Raw genomic sequence first — 17,046 nt, forward strand, 5'->3', positions numbered from 1 at the left:
AGTGAAAGCACTCGAGCATTTGGCTTTTAAAATATGAAAACAAAAAACAAAAGCATACGCCGAAAGGTTAACACCTTCTCTGTGTCGGTTCCCACAATATCAATTTGGAGCATCAGCCGACAGACAGAAGTATATGGATAAAATAAGTAACCAACCGGGTAATGTTTTTTTGTTTTTTATGTTGTATTTGACCATTTACCTTAATACAATAACTATCAACAATGATAAAGTAAGGTTGCCTAGCCAATTTAGAAAAGTTGGGATTTTTTTTGTCTTTTGTCTTTTTTTATGGAAAAGGAAAATTAAGGTAAAAGTGTGAAAATAATCTTTAGATTTTGTATAAGAGTAATACTATTCATCATTTTAATTTTCATCATTCTTTCATCATCTTATGATGTGTTATTAGATGATTGAAGATTATTTATTATATTTTACTTATAAATCTATTATTTAATACCACATCATGAGATAATAGAAGAATGATAAAAATTATGATGATGAATAGAATTTTTCTTTATATAATTGTATTTTTGCTCATACATTTTACATATTTATGATTTAGATCTCTTAGATTTTAATCAAATATTTTAATGGGAATGATGAGGATTGAGGAGTGAGTTTGCTTCCCTTTTGGCTAGTCTTCAATCATGAGGAAAGCTGACCTCATAAGTTGTTCATGCAGACACCGTCCCAGTTATCTAGATTTGGGAATTAAAACTAGACGAATACCATTTTGAAGAAGGAAAATGATTGACGAACCGAGAATTGAAACCGAAAATTCAACCGATGCCACATGTCTTTTTTTGAATGGCCTGTATAAAATATTTAAAAAATAAAAACTGCACAGATAAACTCATCTCTCTCTCTCTTTCTTTCTTTCTACTTTATAATAAAGTTTAAGAAAAATAAATCCACTTTAAGAAAAATAAAGTTTCAATGGCGTCAATCGAACTCATTGATTCCATACAAGATGGAGAGAGGATGAGGGAGTGATGGGAATGGATGGAGAGAGGATGGGAATGGAGGTATTCAGATCTAAAATGGGTTTCTCTTGACGCCAACTCATTAATTTCGGATAAGATAGAGGGAGTGATGGGCATGAATGGAGGGAGGATGGGAATAAAGCTATTCATACTTGAAATGGTTTTCCCTCTTTCTTTATTTTTAAGGACAAGTTTGAGAGATGGGATGAGATACAAAATTTTCATCTCACCACATCTCATCATTACATCTTTTTCAAATCTCCATATAAAATATAATAAACAATTCAATTTTTTCAAATCTCAATTCAACTTTTTCAAATTTCAATATAATAATAATACTAAAACATAATATTTTAAACACTAAAATAAAATACAAAATTCTCATCTCACCCCCCAAACCTGCCCTAACTCTTTTCTCTTTTCTTTTTTTTTTTTTAAATTGTCACGTGAGCAATGGGTCGAGTATCGGTATAAAATGTGGGTTCCGTAGCATTACGTTTTGAAGAAAGAATTCTCCTTCTTTTCTTTGCACGTACGAAATAAGCCTCTTTTCTTGCATGTAGGAAATAGGCAATAGAAAAAGTGTAATTTTATATATAACTGTAAAGTGTATAAATATTATGTAATTATTTTGACAAAAAGTGAGATTCACTATTAAAAAATTAATTTTTTTTTTATGTAAATCATATATTTTATTTATTTATTTTAAATAATTATGTTACGATTGTAAATATCTTTTCTTATAAAATAAAAATAAAAATTTAGAGGACTCACTTGCGTTGTGTGCTCTAGGAACATGAGGGAAGAGGCTTCCTCCAAAGCCTCCGAAGTGCTCGGAAACCCGTATATTGCTCCAACTGTTCCCGAAGAAGAAGAATTGTAATAACCCCCGGAAGCATCCATCATCATACATGCCGAGGCAATTGCCCATAAGTGAAAACAGACCGAATCGCGCACTAACCACAAAAATCGTGAAAATATATATAATGAGATTAAATAATAGAAGAAATGGAAAAGACAACCTTAATTGACGTGTTGGTATGGTGGCGCGTGCTCAAATGGAGTATGATGAATTTTGGGGTAAGACGAATGTAGGGGCGGACGGCGGGCAGACGCATCTCTGCCCCCTCCAAGCTAGACGCATCTCGATACCAAGGGACGGGGATTAGGTTGGGCCCAAGCCCACCCGGCCCAAATTATATATATATTTTTAATAAAATGACTTTGTTTTATTTTAAGTTTTATTTTTTCATAAATAAAACGACGTCATTTTATATTAAGTTTTAGTTTAAAACCCACATCTTCTCTCTCTCTCAATCCACTCCCAGCACCCATTCATTGGGTCCAACTCTTCCCCCTTGGCCCACGTGGGGGGCGAGGCCGATGACCACCAGTTCAAGGAGTGCAGGTAGCACCTCTAAATGCCTGCACAATAATGGTGGTCAAAATGTGGCAGATATGAGATTCTTACTATCAAAAGAGAAGTAGACAAAAAAGAGAGATATTTAGAGAAAAGTGAATTTTCTTGGTGTATATGAAACTTTTGATTCCAACCAAAAAAAAAAAAAAAATTGGAGAAAAGGAGAAGGAAAGGTATATAGAGAGGGGGGAAGGTAATGAAAAGAGGAAGAGGGGAACTTTCTCACTTCATTTGGTGGTTTCAAATTGGAAATGTTGCATCTAAGTAGAAAATTTTGAGTTTTCTTGATTTGACATAATTTATTTTAAAACCTTAGTTTTAAAAGGAGGGCACCTATTGGTCACAACCTATCGTGCAGAAGATATATCATCACCTCTCCTAGAAGGATCTTTATCCCCATTTACGTAACTCACCATGTGCAGATTTTTTTATTATTATTTATCTTTGTTTCATATGAGAGGGGATACGCCTCTCTTCTTATCTTTTTCATATGCATAGCATCTGATTTTGAGTAATAATACACCTATTACTATTTTATAAATTACAATTCATTTTAGAATCAATTAATATAATTATGTCATTTCCTTAAAATTAATTTATATGAGTAATGATACACGTATAACTCTTTTAACAACATTTTATATAATTATATTTTAAATTGAGAGTATTTTTATAAAATTGCATTACTTTTATAAGTTATTTGATAAAAATGTTCCTAATTTAAAAGAGTTGTGTACATGGTTATGAAAAGAATTGTATATGTATCATTTTCTAATGATATCTCATCTGTTTTCTCAACATATCTCATATTATCTAATCATTACTATTTTTTTAAGTTTTCACAAATAATAATAATATTAAAAATATATATTTTAATAGTATTTTATTTAATTTTTAACTTTTATCTCAACTTATCTCATATCATCTGTAAAAATAAACGAGACCGGTTGTTTAGAGTTTTGAGATAGATGTATATAGTGGGCATATATCTACCATATATGTCTAACTCGATTTCTGTTAATATGTTTCTATTAATAATTTCTTAAATACTTTTATTTGAACTATAAGCCTAAAAGATTTATAGAAATCGCGACTATTAAACGATACAATTTATATAAATATACTAAATTCGTACAAACTTTGATAATCTCATATTTATTATTTTATAATATAAAAGGAAATCATATGTGGGTTGTTTGAATCTTTGAAAATATAATAATCAATATATCTATATATAAACTATAGATTATTAATTAAACTTTTTATAAATTAAATTATAAAATATAATATAAATAATTTATTTTATCAAAATTATTCGACTCTAGAAAAAGCAAGAACTCCCTTGAAATTATCAAAGGAAGTTAGTTACAATCTACGAAACTACTAGGTGAATCACTTGTGTCCTGCTCCAATTATTGTCAAATGAATGAAATCTTATAAATAAAAGATGAAATTATGAAAAGGGAAAAAGTTCCCAATTACTATCAAATATCTTCCCTCTATATAAAGAAGGCAGAGTGGGAGCAAGAGAGTAGGCGACAGGGGTGAGGAGTGCGATCAATCGATTGATCGGAAAAATGGGTGCAGAGCTCTTGCCCAACAATAACTACAGCAACGAGGCCGGGGAGCTCAAGTTAGATGCCGATGCCGACGCTCCTCTCATCCTGGGTCTGCAACCGGCCGCCCTCGTCGATCATGTGGCCCGCGTCGACTGGTCATTGCTCGATCAAATACCGGGCGAGCGCGGTGGCTCTATTCCGGTACTCTTGATTTTGGGTTTTCTTTGGTTCCTCTCTTTTTGCTAACTTCCCATGTTAAATTTATCATTTTCTTGTATATACTGATTCTTTTGGAGTCGGGTTTTCGAGTTCGTTTGGAAGCTTCTTGTGTTCAGTGAATTTCTTGCTTTCTGACAATGCAGGCTCTGAAATACCACATTGGGCAACTCTCATTCTCTATTTTTTCGTGAATTTTGTCCTTTTTGTGCTTCTTTTTTAAAGTTGATTTAATTTTCTCCTAAACGTTTCCCCCCCGCTGTAGAAATAGTGAATTTTGTTGTTGATCAGTGTAAAATAGGGGTTACCCTGTAGTGGATCACAAGGCTATGCGCGTTTTTATAGCATAACTTGGATTCACTTTTTGTATGTACATCACCGTCAGAATTTCTTATATATGTAGTGTTTAGGTCTCAATTGAAGAGCTTGAGCACATATTGAGTGAGTTGAGAAGCCATATCCTCGCATCCCCCAATGATCTGTTGCCCATGAAGACGCTGGCCGGGGGCAGTGTTGCCAATACCATCCGGGGATTAAGTGCAGGCTTTGGAGTCTCCTGTGGAATAATAGGGGCCTATGGAGATGATGAGCAAGGTCAGTTATTTGTGAGCAACATGAGCTCTAATGGCGTCAACCTCTCGAGATTGAGGATGAAGAAAGGACACACAGGTCAGGTGAGCTTCATGTTACAAACTCTCTGAAATTGATTGTTTCCAAATCTTTTGGTTGAGCTTCTTAATGCTTGGTGCTAAAACATTCACTATGTATATTGTCTTGCACAGTGTGTTTGCCTGGTTGACGAGCTTGGTAACCGTACCATGCGGCCTTGTCTCTCCAATGCTGTGAAAGTTCAGGTGCAATTCTTCTTTGCGTGTCTATATCCATGTATATCAGGCTGTGTTTCAGTGCATGTATTTTTTAGCTATGTTTTTCACCAATTTTAAGGATTAGCTTAGGCTTCATGATGTATAAGCTATGAGCATTCAGGTGAAAGCTTCTTTACATGCATCTCTGCATATTTCTCAAGAGTGTTTATTCATATTTTCTTGCAATTTTTACGAGCTTATCAATAGGTTAACTTTTCAATCTTTATCCTCTTTCAGGCAGATGACTTGACTAGGGAGGATTTCAAGGGCTCCAAGGTTAGGCATCTTCCCCTAATATAAAAAATTCTCGATCAAATCTGCCATTAGAATTTTTCCCTTCTCTTTTGGGAATCTTTCCATATTCTTGAATTACTTGGTATTATTCTTTCCTTTACTAGTTAGATCAAATTTCTAATCCAGCTATCTGTGTGTACATACACTAAAAATTATGGTGTTTCTTGAATAGAATTAACTCCTTATGAATATAATGTAATTCATACCACAAACCAGGTCTGTATGGTTAACTTGTAGTTTCTGCAAGATAATATGTTGGTTTTAAGTTGAGGCTATCCATGGACTTAATTGCTTAATTTTTTTTGTTACAGTGGTTGTCGCTGAGATATGCAATTTTCAATTTAGAAGTTATTCTAGCAGCTATAAAGATTGCCAAACAAGAGGGTCTTTTTGTGTCTCTGGATTTGGCCAGTTTTGAGGTATATTCTCTTCTCTCTCTGTTTTTTCAAATTCTTATAGTTTGATTCAATACAGTGATTCACTGATTCTCTTCATTTTTCATTATTTGAGTTTGTAATTGCAATGTTTCAGGTGGGGTTTTTAAGACAGAAGACAATGTTTTCACCAGAAAGAATGATTGAAACAAACATTTTATTCACTGAATAGAATCACTTCATGCATGAATTGTAAACTTCCATTTCTCAAATATGATATTATGCATGTGGTGATTTGTACTCCTCATGTTCTTTTCTCCTCGACCCAATGGTGGTCCCCCATTCCCCGGCCTCAGTAGCAGAGCCAGAAGTTTATACTTTTTTTATTGTTTTGGGGGGGGGGGGGGGGAGATGGGTGGGTTTTTATATTATAATAATACTATTTTGTAATGTATGTTTTGCTACATACTGTACTACAAAAATTATATTATAAATGTAATTTGAGATAGAAAAAATATGATCAACACATCCATCAACCTAAAGATATGAACGCACATCTATATAGGGTACTGAAAGCTCACGAGTTTTAGTTAACATTTTTCACTCTTCAACCAAAAACTTAACGTAAGTATTCCCCTTCAAAGCAAATGAGAATCAGAAAGAGTTTGAAAGGGACTCAATAGAGGTTGAAGAAAAGTTGCATGTTCTAATATTTAAAATTTTTTTTTTTTGGATTTTAATTTACCAAATTTAAGTTTAAAAAAATGATTTTTCCTAGATTTTGGGCTAATTTTGAGTTTCAGTAAAAACCTAAAAAATAATTTTATTTTTATATTTTTAGAAAAAAGCTATGGGAATTACAGATCTTTTTCTGGGAAAATATTTGGGGAGCAAAGAAGATATATATACATACATTTACATATATTACTTTTTAAGAGGGACCATGGGGTAAGGGGCTTCTCAATTTTTTTTGCAGGGCCAGCTTCCCCCTCCCTCCACCCCTTCTTGCCCTTTCTTGTTTTTTCTTTGCTAAAGTTTTCTTGATCAAATGTAACCCTATACAGTCTTTACCTTTGGACAGATGGTTCGCAACTTTAAATTACCTCTTCTACAGTTACTGGAGTCTGGGAATGTAGACCTCTGCTTTGCCAATGAGGATGAAGCAACAGAATTGGTTAGGTGACTGTCATCTATTTAGTATGTTAACATGTTAAGATAATTTTTCATGAACAATAGTTAATCTTTCAGACGCTTCAGTTTTTTAGCATATCATTCTTCTCATAAAAAGTTTGAATGGTTATCTGGTTGTGTAAATTTCTCCTACAACTTTTGTAGGGGTGAACAAAATGCTGACCCTGAGAGTGCGCTTGAATTTCTGGCAAAACACTGCCAATGGGCTGTGGTGACATTAGGCCCTAATGGATGCATTGCAAAGCATGGAAAAGAGGTTAGTGAGATGCTGCTGGACAACTTTGGGGATATGAGTTCTGTATAAAAAGTTTCCTTTCTATTTTTTCATTCTAGAAGTATATTCATGTCCAGATTGTTTGCACTGGAAAATAAGGTTAGTTCGTCACATAAGCCCTTAGCTTGGTGGACGCATCATCTTGAAAATGTCTACTTTTCTGGAAATGGACAATCACAGTATTGAGAACCTCTTATACTTTCTATTTTATATCCTTGTTGTCATTCTTGCATTGGTGGACAGTTGAAGCTTTGAATGGCTCTGTTAAAGACATCCTCCTCAGAGAAGAAAATCTAAGCCCCAAATCTCTATATAATTCAACAAATAATTGATGAACGAAAAGCATAAACCTTAAATTTCTAATGCGAGATATAATGTGTGAGCCCCAAATTTCTAATGCAAGGAATTCTTCTGCACAATTCTTGTCAATGTGACAATTGCATATTGGATATTCCATTGTTATTGACATTCCTTATAAAATTTTACCATGTCAGATTGTCCGAGTCCCAGCCATTGGGGAAACGAAGGCAATTGATGCCACTGGAGCAGGCGACCTATTTGCAAGTGGGTTTTTATGTGGATTGGTAAAAGGGTTATCTCTAGAGGAATGCTGCAAAGTTGGCACATGCAGCGGCGGATCCGTTATCCGCTCTCTCGGAGGCGAGGTGGCCCCAGAGACTTGGCAATGGATGTACAAGCAGATGCAGATCAATGGGCTCCCAGTACTAGCTAGCCATAAATGAATCACACTGCTTGTTCACCCCACTGTTATCCTTTCTAATCAAGGGGTGGCTGTAGTTTCATTTTGGGGCTAGCTTCAGTACGTCTTTCAAGACTATTTCTCCCGCAAACTACTAATTATTTGGAATTTTGATTCACTAAATTAATTCAACATCATCTTCTTGTTAAAGCTTTTAAATCCGTGGCCTCTTATTCAATGTGATTAGATATATTTTTTGGATTATTTCTTGTGTATGCGCTGGACGATATATTGTAACACAATAAAAGGAATGGTTTCACACACACAGGAAAAAGATGCTCTCTTCGAGGGGAGCGCCTCCAAGAAGGGGAAGGAAAAGGATGAAAAATAGAAACTAGGTTTTCATTCACGTTCAGCATAAATGTTCTCACCACTACAATGGTATTTAACTACTGACTTCAAATGTAAAAAGGCCTCAGCCTTGTACCGGATACTGAAATGTAAACAAGATTAACAATAACTCAAATAAGCAAATAAAAGCAAATGGCCCAAATACATTAAGGCCCAGTCCGAAGTACTTAATAAAATAGAAGGTTAAAATTAAGGAAGCCCAAGTCTGGCCCATGAGCCGACAGCTTCGTTTGACTTAGATCTCCAGCCAAGTACACCGAAGTACTTGCATCAAGTCCCTCGATCCTCAGTTATCTAAGTCTTCAGTTCTTATGCTTTAACCCTAGCTTTCCTGCGCCTCGCCTCCTTCTTCCAATCCCGTAGCTACCGTATGCGGAGGATGCCACCCAGACCTGTTACATACCCCTCCCCTTAGAACACCTTGCCCGCAAGGTGAGGGAAGCCCTCTTTCAGCCGCGAGTAAGCCTCCCACGTTGCGTCTGCCGCCGCCTGGCCGTGCCAACGGGTAAGGAGTTCTACCACTGCATGATTCCCTACTTTTCGCATCCTTTGATTTAAAATTTCCTCTGGTTCCGGTTGAATGACACCGTGTTCATCTACTGGTGGTAGGGTCGGGACAGTTGAGATTTTGGAACCCACTTTCTTCTTTAGCTGCGACACATGAAAGGTTGCGTGGATCCGAGATGACGGTGGAAGGTCGAGCTTATATGCTACTGATCCGATCCGTTGTAGGATTTTGAAGGGCCCGTAAAATCTGGGTGAGATCTTGAGGTTTCTACGCTGAGCTACACTGGTCTGGCAGTATGGTTGTAGTCTGAGGTATACTACTTCTCCCACCTCAAAAGTTTGATCTTTTCTTTTTAGATCTGAGTATTTCTTCATTCGATTTTGGGCCTGTTGAATGTTGTGCTTGAGGATCTGTGAGATTTGGTCCCTGGTGCGTAATGTCTGATCTACTGCGTCAACCCTTGCTGTACCTGGTACATAGCTTAGAATCCTAGGTGGGGGGTAGCCATACAGTGCTTCGAAGGGTGTGAGCTTCGTAGATAAATGTTGAGTGGAGTTGTACCACCACTCAGCAAGTGAAATCCATAACACCCAATCCTTCGGTCTGTCTGAAGTGAAACATCTCAGATAATTCTCCACCGTCTTGTTAACAGCCTCGGTTTGTCCATCCGTTTGCGGGTGATAAGCAGTACTTAAGTCCATCTGAACTCCTTGTAAGGAAAAGAGTTCCTGCCAGAAATGGCTTGTAAAAGTGCTGTCTCTATCCGACACAATCGATGTTGGCAGTCCATGTAGTTTCAGTATGTGCTTTAGAAACAGCTCGGCCACTGTTTTGGCCGTGTAAGGGTGTTTCAGTGGTACAAAGTGGCTGTATTTCGTTAGCCGATCTACTACTACCCAGAGGCTGTTGTAGCCTTGAGAGTTAGGGAGACCATCTATAAAATCCATCGATATGTGTGTCCATGGTTGGGAGGGAATGGGTAAGGGTTGAAGTAGTCCACTGGGCAATGAGTTATCAGCTTTAACTCTTTGACAAATATCACAAGCTCTAATGAATTTTTTTAGGTCAGTCTTCATCTCGGGCCAATAAAAATCTCTTCTCATTCTGTGGACAGATTTGTCATATCCTGAGTGGCCCCCCCATGGGCTGCTGTGTGAAAGTTCCAGTAACTTAGTCTTGAAGTCTTCGTTGTCTGGAATGAACAGTCTATTTTTGTAAAGGAGCAGACCATCTCTTATGGTGTAGCTTGGATTCAAAGTACCCTTGTTGTGGGACTCTAAGATAGTTTGCAAGTGCGCATCCGAAACATAAGCCCGTTTCAAGTCATCTATCCAGTCCACACTAGGAAATGTAATCAACATGAGTGTCCCATCCTCTATTTGCTCCATTCTGGACAGAGCATCAGCAGCTCTATTTTCAGATCCCTTTTTGTATTCCACAACAAAATCGTAGCCTAGGAGCTTAGTAATCCACCGTTGCTGCATTGGTGTCCCAATTTTTTGATCCAGCAAGTGTTTAAGGCTTTGCTGGTCAGTCCTTACCACAAATGTTCTTCCTAACAAATAGGGTCTCCACTTCAACACTGCCGAAACCAGGGCAAAAAATTCTTTTTCATATGTGGACATAGCAAGTGCCCTTCCTTTTAGAGCTTGGCTGTAAAAAGCTATAGGTCTGCCCTGTTGCATCAAAACAGCCCCCACCGCATTGCCGGATGCATCACACTCAACCATAAATGGTATCGTAAAATCTGGTAGTGCCAACACCGGAGGATTGATCACCGCTTCCTTCAACTTGTGAAATGCCACTTTAGCCTCTTCACTCCAACAAAACCCATCTTTTTTAAGCATTCTTGTGAGAGGGCCTGCAATTGCTCCATAACCCTTAATAAATCTTCGGTAGTAACCCGTTAATCCCAAGAATCCCCTCAATGCCTTTAGGGACTTGGGTAAGGGCCATTCCACCATAGCTTTAAGCTTTTCGGGGTCCGCCTTGACTCCTCTAGCTGAAATTAAATGGCCTAGGTAGGCTATTTCCTTGCACGCAAAGCGGCACTTAGATTGTTTTGCAAACAACGAGTGCTGTCTCAGCGTCTCAAGAGTGAGCTTTAGGTGAGTAGCATGCTCCATTTCAGATCTGCTATACACAAGAATATCGTCAAAAAAAACAAGTATAAATTTCCTTAGAAATGGCCGAAATACCTCATTCATAAGGCTTTGAAAAGTTGAGGGTGCATTAGTAAGCCCAAAGGGCATCACTAGGAACTCATAGTGCCCTTCATGAGTCCTAAAAGCTGTTTTGGGAACGTCATTGGGTCTAACACGGATTTGGTGGTACCCGGATCTCAAATCCAGCTTTGAAAAGATAACCGACCCATGTAGCTCATCCATTAATTCATCTACCACCGGAATAGGAAACTTATCCTTGATGGTCACACTATTCAACCCCCGATAATCCACACACAACCTCCAAGTGCCATCCGCCTTTCTAACCAACAGTACGGGGGAAGAGTAAGGGCTTTGGCTAGGTTGAATTACCCCTGTTTTCAAGAGTTCTTGAACTATTTTTTCAATTTCATCTTTTTGATAGTAAGGGTAACGGTAGGGCCTTATGGAGATGGGATTTGTGTTAGGGATAAGGGTTATTGCATGGTCATGTGTACGTGGGGGTGGTAGTCCCTTTGGTTCAACAAAGACATCAGTAAAATGGCCCAATAAGGTCTGAATGTTTTCTGGAATGGGTGCTTCAGCTTGCTGTTGTGTGGTACTATCTGTCTCTATCAGCTGCAAAATGACCCCTTTGTTTTCCATTTTGTTACCTTTGTAGAATGACCCCTCCTCGATCATATGTCTTGCTGTAAGGCCCTGCAACATAACTTCTTTGCCCTCATAGCAGAATTTCATGGTCAGATTTTTAAAATCCCATACAATAGAACCAAGCTCGCTTAGCCATTTGACACCCAACACCATGTCGCATCTTGCCAATACCAGAATTTGTACTTCTAATAGGAAAACCGTGCCTTGAACAACTACCCCCACATCTTTGCATTTTCCTTCACTTGGGATGAGATCCCCATTAGCAACTCTTACATTGACTCTTCCCCTGTCCTCTATAGTCAAATTGGATTTCTTAATGATAGCAGGGTCCAAGAAATTATGAGTGGACCCGCTGTCAATCAAGATTGTGACCCACTGGTTTCCAATTCTCCCTTTTACCCTCATTGTGCATGTATTGTGTGACCCCGTAATTGCATGGAGTGATATTTCAGGATTGGTTGGAGTAATGGTGGTTTCACAAACTGTTTGGTTGGGATTACTTTGTTCACCGAGTTCTTCACACAGGGGTTCCTTGTATTCATTGTCCAGCAGTACTTCTTCAAGGCAATATAACTTTGGGTTTTGGCATCTATGGCCAGGAATCCACTTGGTATCACAATGGTAACACAACCCCTTATCCCTCCTCTCTTTCATTTGGGTTTGGGTGATTTTGTGGACGGGAAAACTTGGTTTGTGTGGACTGAATTTGTTTTGGTCTGTATGGTGGCTGGGGGGTGTTTTTAGAATACCCGGGTCAGGTGAATACATGAAGCTGGATCTTGGGTTTCTTTTGGTGAGGTTGACATTTTCTTCTTGCATTTTGGCTAGGCTATAGGCTGTGGTTAAATTGGTTGGATTGAACATGCGCACTGTTATCCGGATCTCATCCTTTAAGCCGCTTAAAAAACAGCTTAATTTGTATATGTCTGACAATCCTCTCAATCTGTTAGACAAGGTTTCAAACCTTGCTTGATAGTCCTCTACACTACCAATTTGCCTTAATCTTGTAAGGGCTTCCATAGGGTCATCATATGCATTAGGCCCAAATCTAATCAACATGGCCTTAGTGAATGTGTTCCAGTCATTAAACTGGGATGTTTCTTCCATTTCTTGAAACCAAATGAGTGCTTTACCCTCCATGTGAAAGGAGGCAAGCCTGAGCTTTTGTTGTGGTATGGTGTTGTGGAAATGAAAAAAATGATTAACTTTGTAAATCCAACTTGCAGGGTTTTCCCCATTAAAAATGGGAAAGTCTACTCTCACTGTTCGAGCCTGCACATCACCTCCATGTTGGAGAAACTGTTGGTTTTGCTGCTGGTAATGTTGCTGCCGAAAATTTTGTTGTAAAGTCTGATTGAGCTGCAGGTTTTCAGCCTCTTCTCTGACTGGTTCTCCAGAAGATGAGTCCCTAGAACCGGCGTGGGACTTCTTTTTCTGCATTTCAGTGGTTAACAGCGCTAGCTGTTGTACAATCATTTCATTTTGCCGTTTAAGGGTTGCCATTTCAGTATCCAGATGCGAAAACTTGGATTCATAGGCATTTTTTAATTCATTGTACTGCATTTCTGAAGCTTTTTTAAGGGCAGTGAGCCCTTCTTGTAGTTGGCTGGATCTTGTACCCTCAGCCATTGAAATCTTGCCAGAATTCGGTGGCTCTTGATACCAATTGTAACACAATAAAAGGAATGGTTTCACACACACAGGAAAAAGATGCTCTCTTCGATGGGAGCGCCTCCAAGAAGGGGAAGGAAAAGGATGAAAAATAGAAACTAGGTTTTCATTCACGTTCAGCATAAATGTTCTCACCACTACAATGGTATTTAACTACTGACTTCAAATGTAAAAAGGCCTCAGCCTTGTACCGGATACTGAAATGTAAACAAGATTAACAATAACCCAAATAAGCAAATAAAAGCAAATGGCCCAAATACATTAAGGCCCAGTCCGAAGTACTTAATAAAATAGAAGGTTAAAATTAAGGAAGCCCAAGTCTGGCCCATGAGCCGACAGCTTCGTTTGACTTAGATCTCCAGCCAAGTACACCGAAGTACTTGCATCAAGTCCCTCGATCCTCAGTTCTCTAAGTCTTCAGTTCTTATGCTTTAACCCTAGCTTTCCTGCGCCTCGCCTCCTTCTTCCAATCCCGTAGCTACCGTATGCGGAGGATGCCACCCAGACCTGTTACATATATTGACTTGACAAAGATTCACTGTAGATGAGGTTCTATTAGATCCCAAAATTATCATTAACTTGGGATTTTCACTCCTGAGCATTTTGCTAAAAAACATTAAGTTCAGCTGCAGAAATCTTAAATGAACTGCTTTCCCCCAATCCCGGTACAAGTCAAAAGTCATGTAGATGTGTTATGGGTAAACTAGTGAATTTACCCAGAACTTAGACAACCGAATGTAAGAACAACACTTCAGAGAGGATAACATGAACAGTATTGAGAAAAACCCAAGAATCCCTTGTTGATTCTCGGAAGAGGTATTCTCGGAACCTCCAACCTCCAAAACAATTGCCTTATTGATTCTGATCATTTTCTTTAATTACAATGCACTCAGTATTTATAACACTCGAGTGATCAAAACGCCCCCGTATTGAAATGTAACAAACTCACCGCCTTAACCCATTTCTGTTAAAACCGTTATTCACCTTACACTAAACAAAACTCACCGTTTCATTAAAGATGAAACTCCCCGTTTAAACCCCTTAATAATCTCGACTGCTCTCTCTTTATTAACTAACTACCTAACTAACTTTCAGCCATTACATTCCCTTCCCCTTAACAAAGTCCTTGACCACAAGGACTTAATCCTCCCCACTAGAGGACCTTGCCCACAAGGTGGGGATAACGATCCCGCAATGTCCACAGAAGCTCCCAGGTACTATCTTCAATAGGAGCTCCTAACCATTTCACCAAGACTTCTGTGACAGCATGGTTTCTGATTTTCTTCACCCTTCTTTGTAAGATCACTTCAGGTTCAGGTTGCACTTGTCCTTGAGAATCCAAAGGAGGTAGTGTAGGAAGTGGAATCACATTCTGACCCAACTTTTTCTTCAAGCATGACACATGTACAACAGGATGTATCTTTGTAGAAAGAGGCAAATCGAGTCTGTAGGCAACTGTCCCAACTCTTCCCAAAACCTGAAAAGGTCTAAAAAACCTTGGAGATAATTTCAGATTGTGGCATAGGGAGACAGTTTTTTGTCTGTATGGCTGCAATCTAAGGAAGACCCAATCACCCACTTGAAATTCCCTCTCAGTTCTTTTTCTATCTGCAAACTCCTTCATCCTGTTCTGTGACTTCAGCAAATTCTCCCTTAGCATTAACCAAAGTTGTTCTCTGGTTTTAAGTTGCTGGTCTACTGCAGGATTGACTGAGGTACCAGCTACATAAGAAACCAATTTAGGAGGTAAGTATCCATAAAGGGCTTCAAAAGGGCAGACTTTAATGGAAGAGTGACAAGTGGTGTTGTAACACCATTCAGCCAAAGGAATCCACAAACTCCACTCCTTTGGTTTGTCACTAGTATAACATCTCAAATACCCTTCAAGAGTTTTATTCAAGGCCTCAGTTTGCCCATCCGATTGAGGATGATAGGCAGAACTGAAATTGAGGGAAGTGCCTTGCAATTTGAAAAGCTCATTCCAAAAATTACTAGTGAAAATAGCATCACGATCTGATACAATTGATTGAGGTAGCCCATGCAGTTTAAAGACACCAGGGAAGAAAACCTGGGCTACTTTACTTGCTGAATAGGGATGTGCCAAGGGAAAAAAATGTCCAAACTTGGTGAATCTGTCCACCAAAGTAAAAATCACATTGTAGCCACCAGAAAGAGGAAGACCCTCAATGAAATCCATAGAAATATCTGCCCATGGTGAGGAAGGAACAGGTAGAGGTTGCAAAAGGCCAGCTGGATGCACATTTTCATGTTTGCATGTTTGACATACTTCACATTCTCGAACCAGAGTTTTAATATCCTTGCGCATTCCCTTCCAGTAGAAATCCAATTTGGCCCTATGTAGTGCTTTATGGTAGCCCACGTGGCCAGCTTGTGGACTATTGTGAATGTGATGCAATACTTTAGCCTTGAATGGTGAATCTGAAACCACCACAAATTTCCCTTTCCTTAATAACAAGCCTTGTTGTAATGTGAAGTGCTTAGGACCCTCTGATCCTTGTTGCAACTTCTCATAGATGTCTTGGATTATGGGGCAAAGTTGATAACTTTGTTTTAATTCTTCCACCCAAAGAGAGGTAGGAAAAGTGATAAGTGCTAAGGTTGCCGATTGTTCTTCAGACTTCCTGGAAAGAGCATCAGCTACCTTGTTTTCTTTCCCTCTCTTGTAATCTATAGTAAAATCTTAGCCAATCAACTTCAGAAGCCATTTCTGCTGAGTTTCTGTGCCAACCCTTCGCTCTAGTAAGTACTTAAGATCTTGCTGATCAGTCTTTGCTTTAAACACAGCCCCCAAAAGATAGGGCCTCCATTTAGCTACAGCAGAAACAAGAGCTAGTAACTCCTTCTCATAGGTGGATAAAAGTAATGCTTTACCTTTTAATGCCTTGCTATAAAAGGCAATAGGTTGATTGTCTTGCATGAGAACAGCTCCTAACCCAAAGCCTGAAGCATCACACTCAATAGTGAAGCTTTTAGAAAAATCAGGCAATCTGAGTACTGGTGGACTAGTAATAGCTTTCTTCAAGTGTTGGAAGGCCTGAGATGCCTCCTCAGTCCAATGGAAAGCATTTTTCTTCAACAACACTGTTAATGGGGCAGCAATGGATCCATAATCCTTGATGAATTTCCTGTAATAACCAGTAAGTCCGAGAAATCCTTTCAAGGCTTTCAAGGATTTTGGAATAGGCCAGTCAATCATGGACATAATCTTGAAAGGATCAGCTTTAACACCACAACCAGAAATGATATGGCCGAGGTAATCAACTTCATGCATTGCAAACTTGCATTTTGACCTCTTTGCATAGAGTGTATGTTGCTTTAAAACTTCTAGCACTGATCTCAAATGTGCAATATGGTCCACCAAGTTCCTGCTGTAAACCAATATGTCATAAAAAAAAAACCAAGACAAACCTTCTCAAAAAAGGTTTAAACACATCATTCATCAAACTTTGAAATGTAGCAGGAGCATTAGTAAGCCCAAAAGGCATTACTAAGAACTCATAGTGCCTCTCATGAGTTCTAAAGGCTGTTTTCTCAATATCCACATCTTTAACTCGAATCTGGTGATATCCAGATCTCAAGTCCAGCTTGGAAAATATTGTTGCTCCATATAATTCATCAAGTAACTCATCAATCACAGGAATGGGGAACTTATCCTTGATGGTTACTTGATTTAATGCTCGATAGTCCACACACATCCTCCATGAACCATCAGACTTTTTAACAAGAAGCACTGGTGAAGAAAAGG

The 17,046-nt window shown here is 38.5% G+C and overlaps 1 protein-coding gene across 1 annotated transcript; it reads left to right on the plus strand.

The window, feature by feature from the left end:
* The first annotated feature begins 3,777 nt into the window (after positions 1 to 3,777).
* On the plus strand, positions 3,778 to 8,141 carry LOC108999828 (uncharacterized sugar kinase slr0537-like). The gene is made up of 8 exons (XM_035691297.1): positions 3,778 to 4,163; positions 4,589 to 4,852; positions 4,961 to 5,032; positions 5,282 to 5,320; positions 5,650 to 5,757; positions 6,794 to 6,891; positions 7,048 to 7,159; positions 7,672 to 8,141. Exons 1-8 carry the CDS (start codon positions 3,981 to 3,983, stop codon positions 7,918 to 7,920), a joined length of 1,125 nt encoding a protein of 374 aa, XP_035547190.1. The 5' UTR covers positions 3,778 to 3,980; the 3' UTR covers positions 7,921 to 8,141.
* The last annotated feature ends 8,905 nt before the right edge of the window (positions 8,142 to 17,046 follow it).

The sequence above is a fragment of the Juglans regia genome, chromosome 6 (assembly GCF_001411555.2).
Source record: "Juglans regia cultivar Chandler chromosome 6, Walnut 2.0, whole genome shotgun sequence".
Lineage (NCBI taxonomy): Eukaryota > Viridiplantae > Streptophyta > Magnoliopsida > Fagales > Juglandaceae > Juglans > Juglans regia.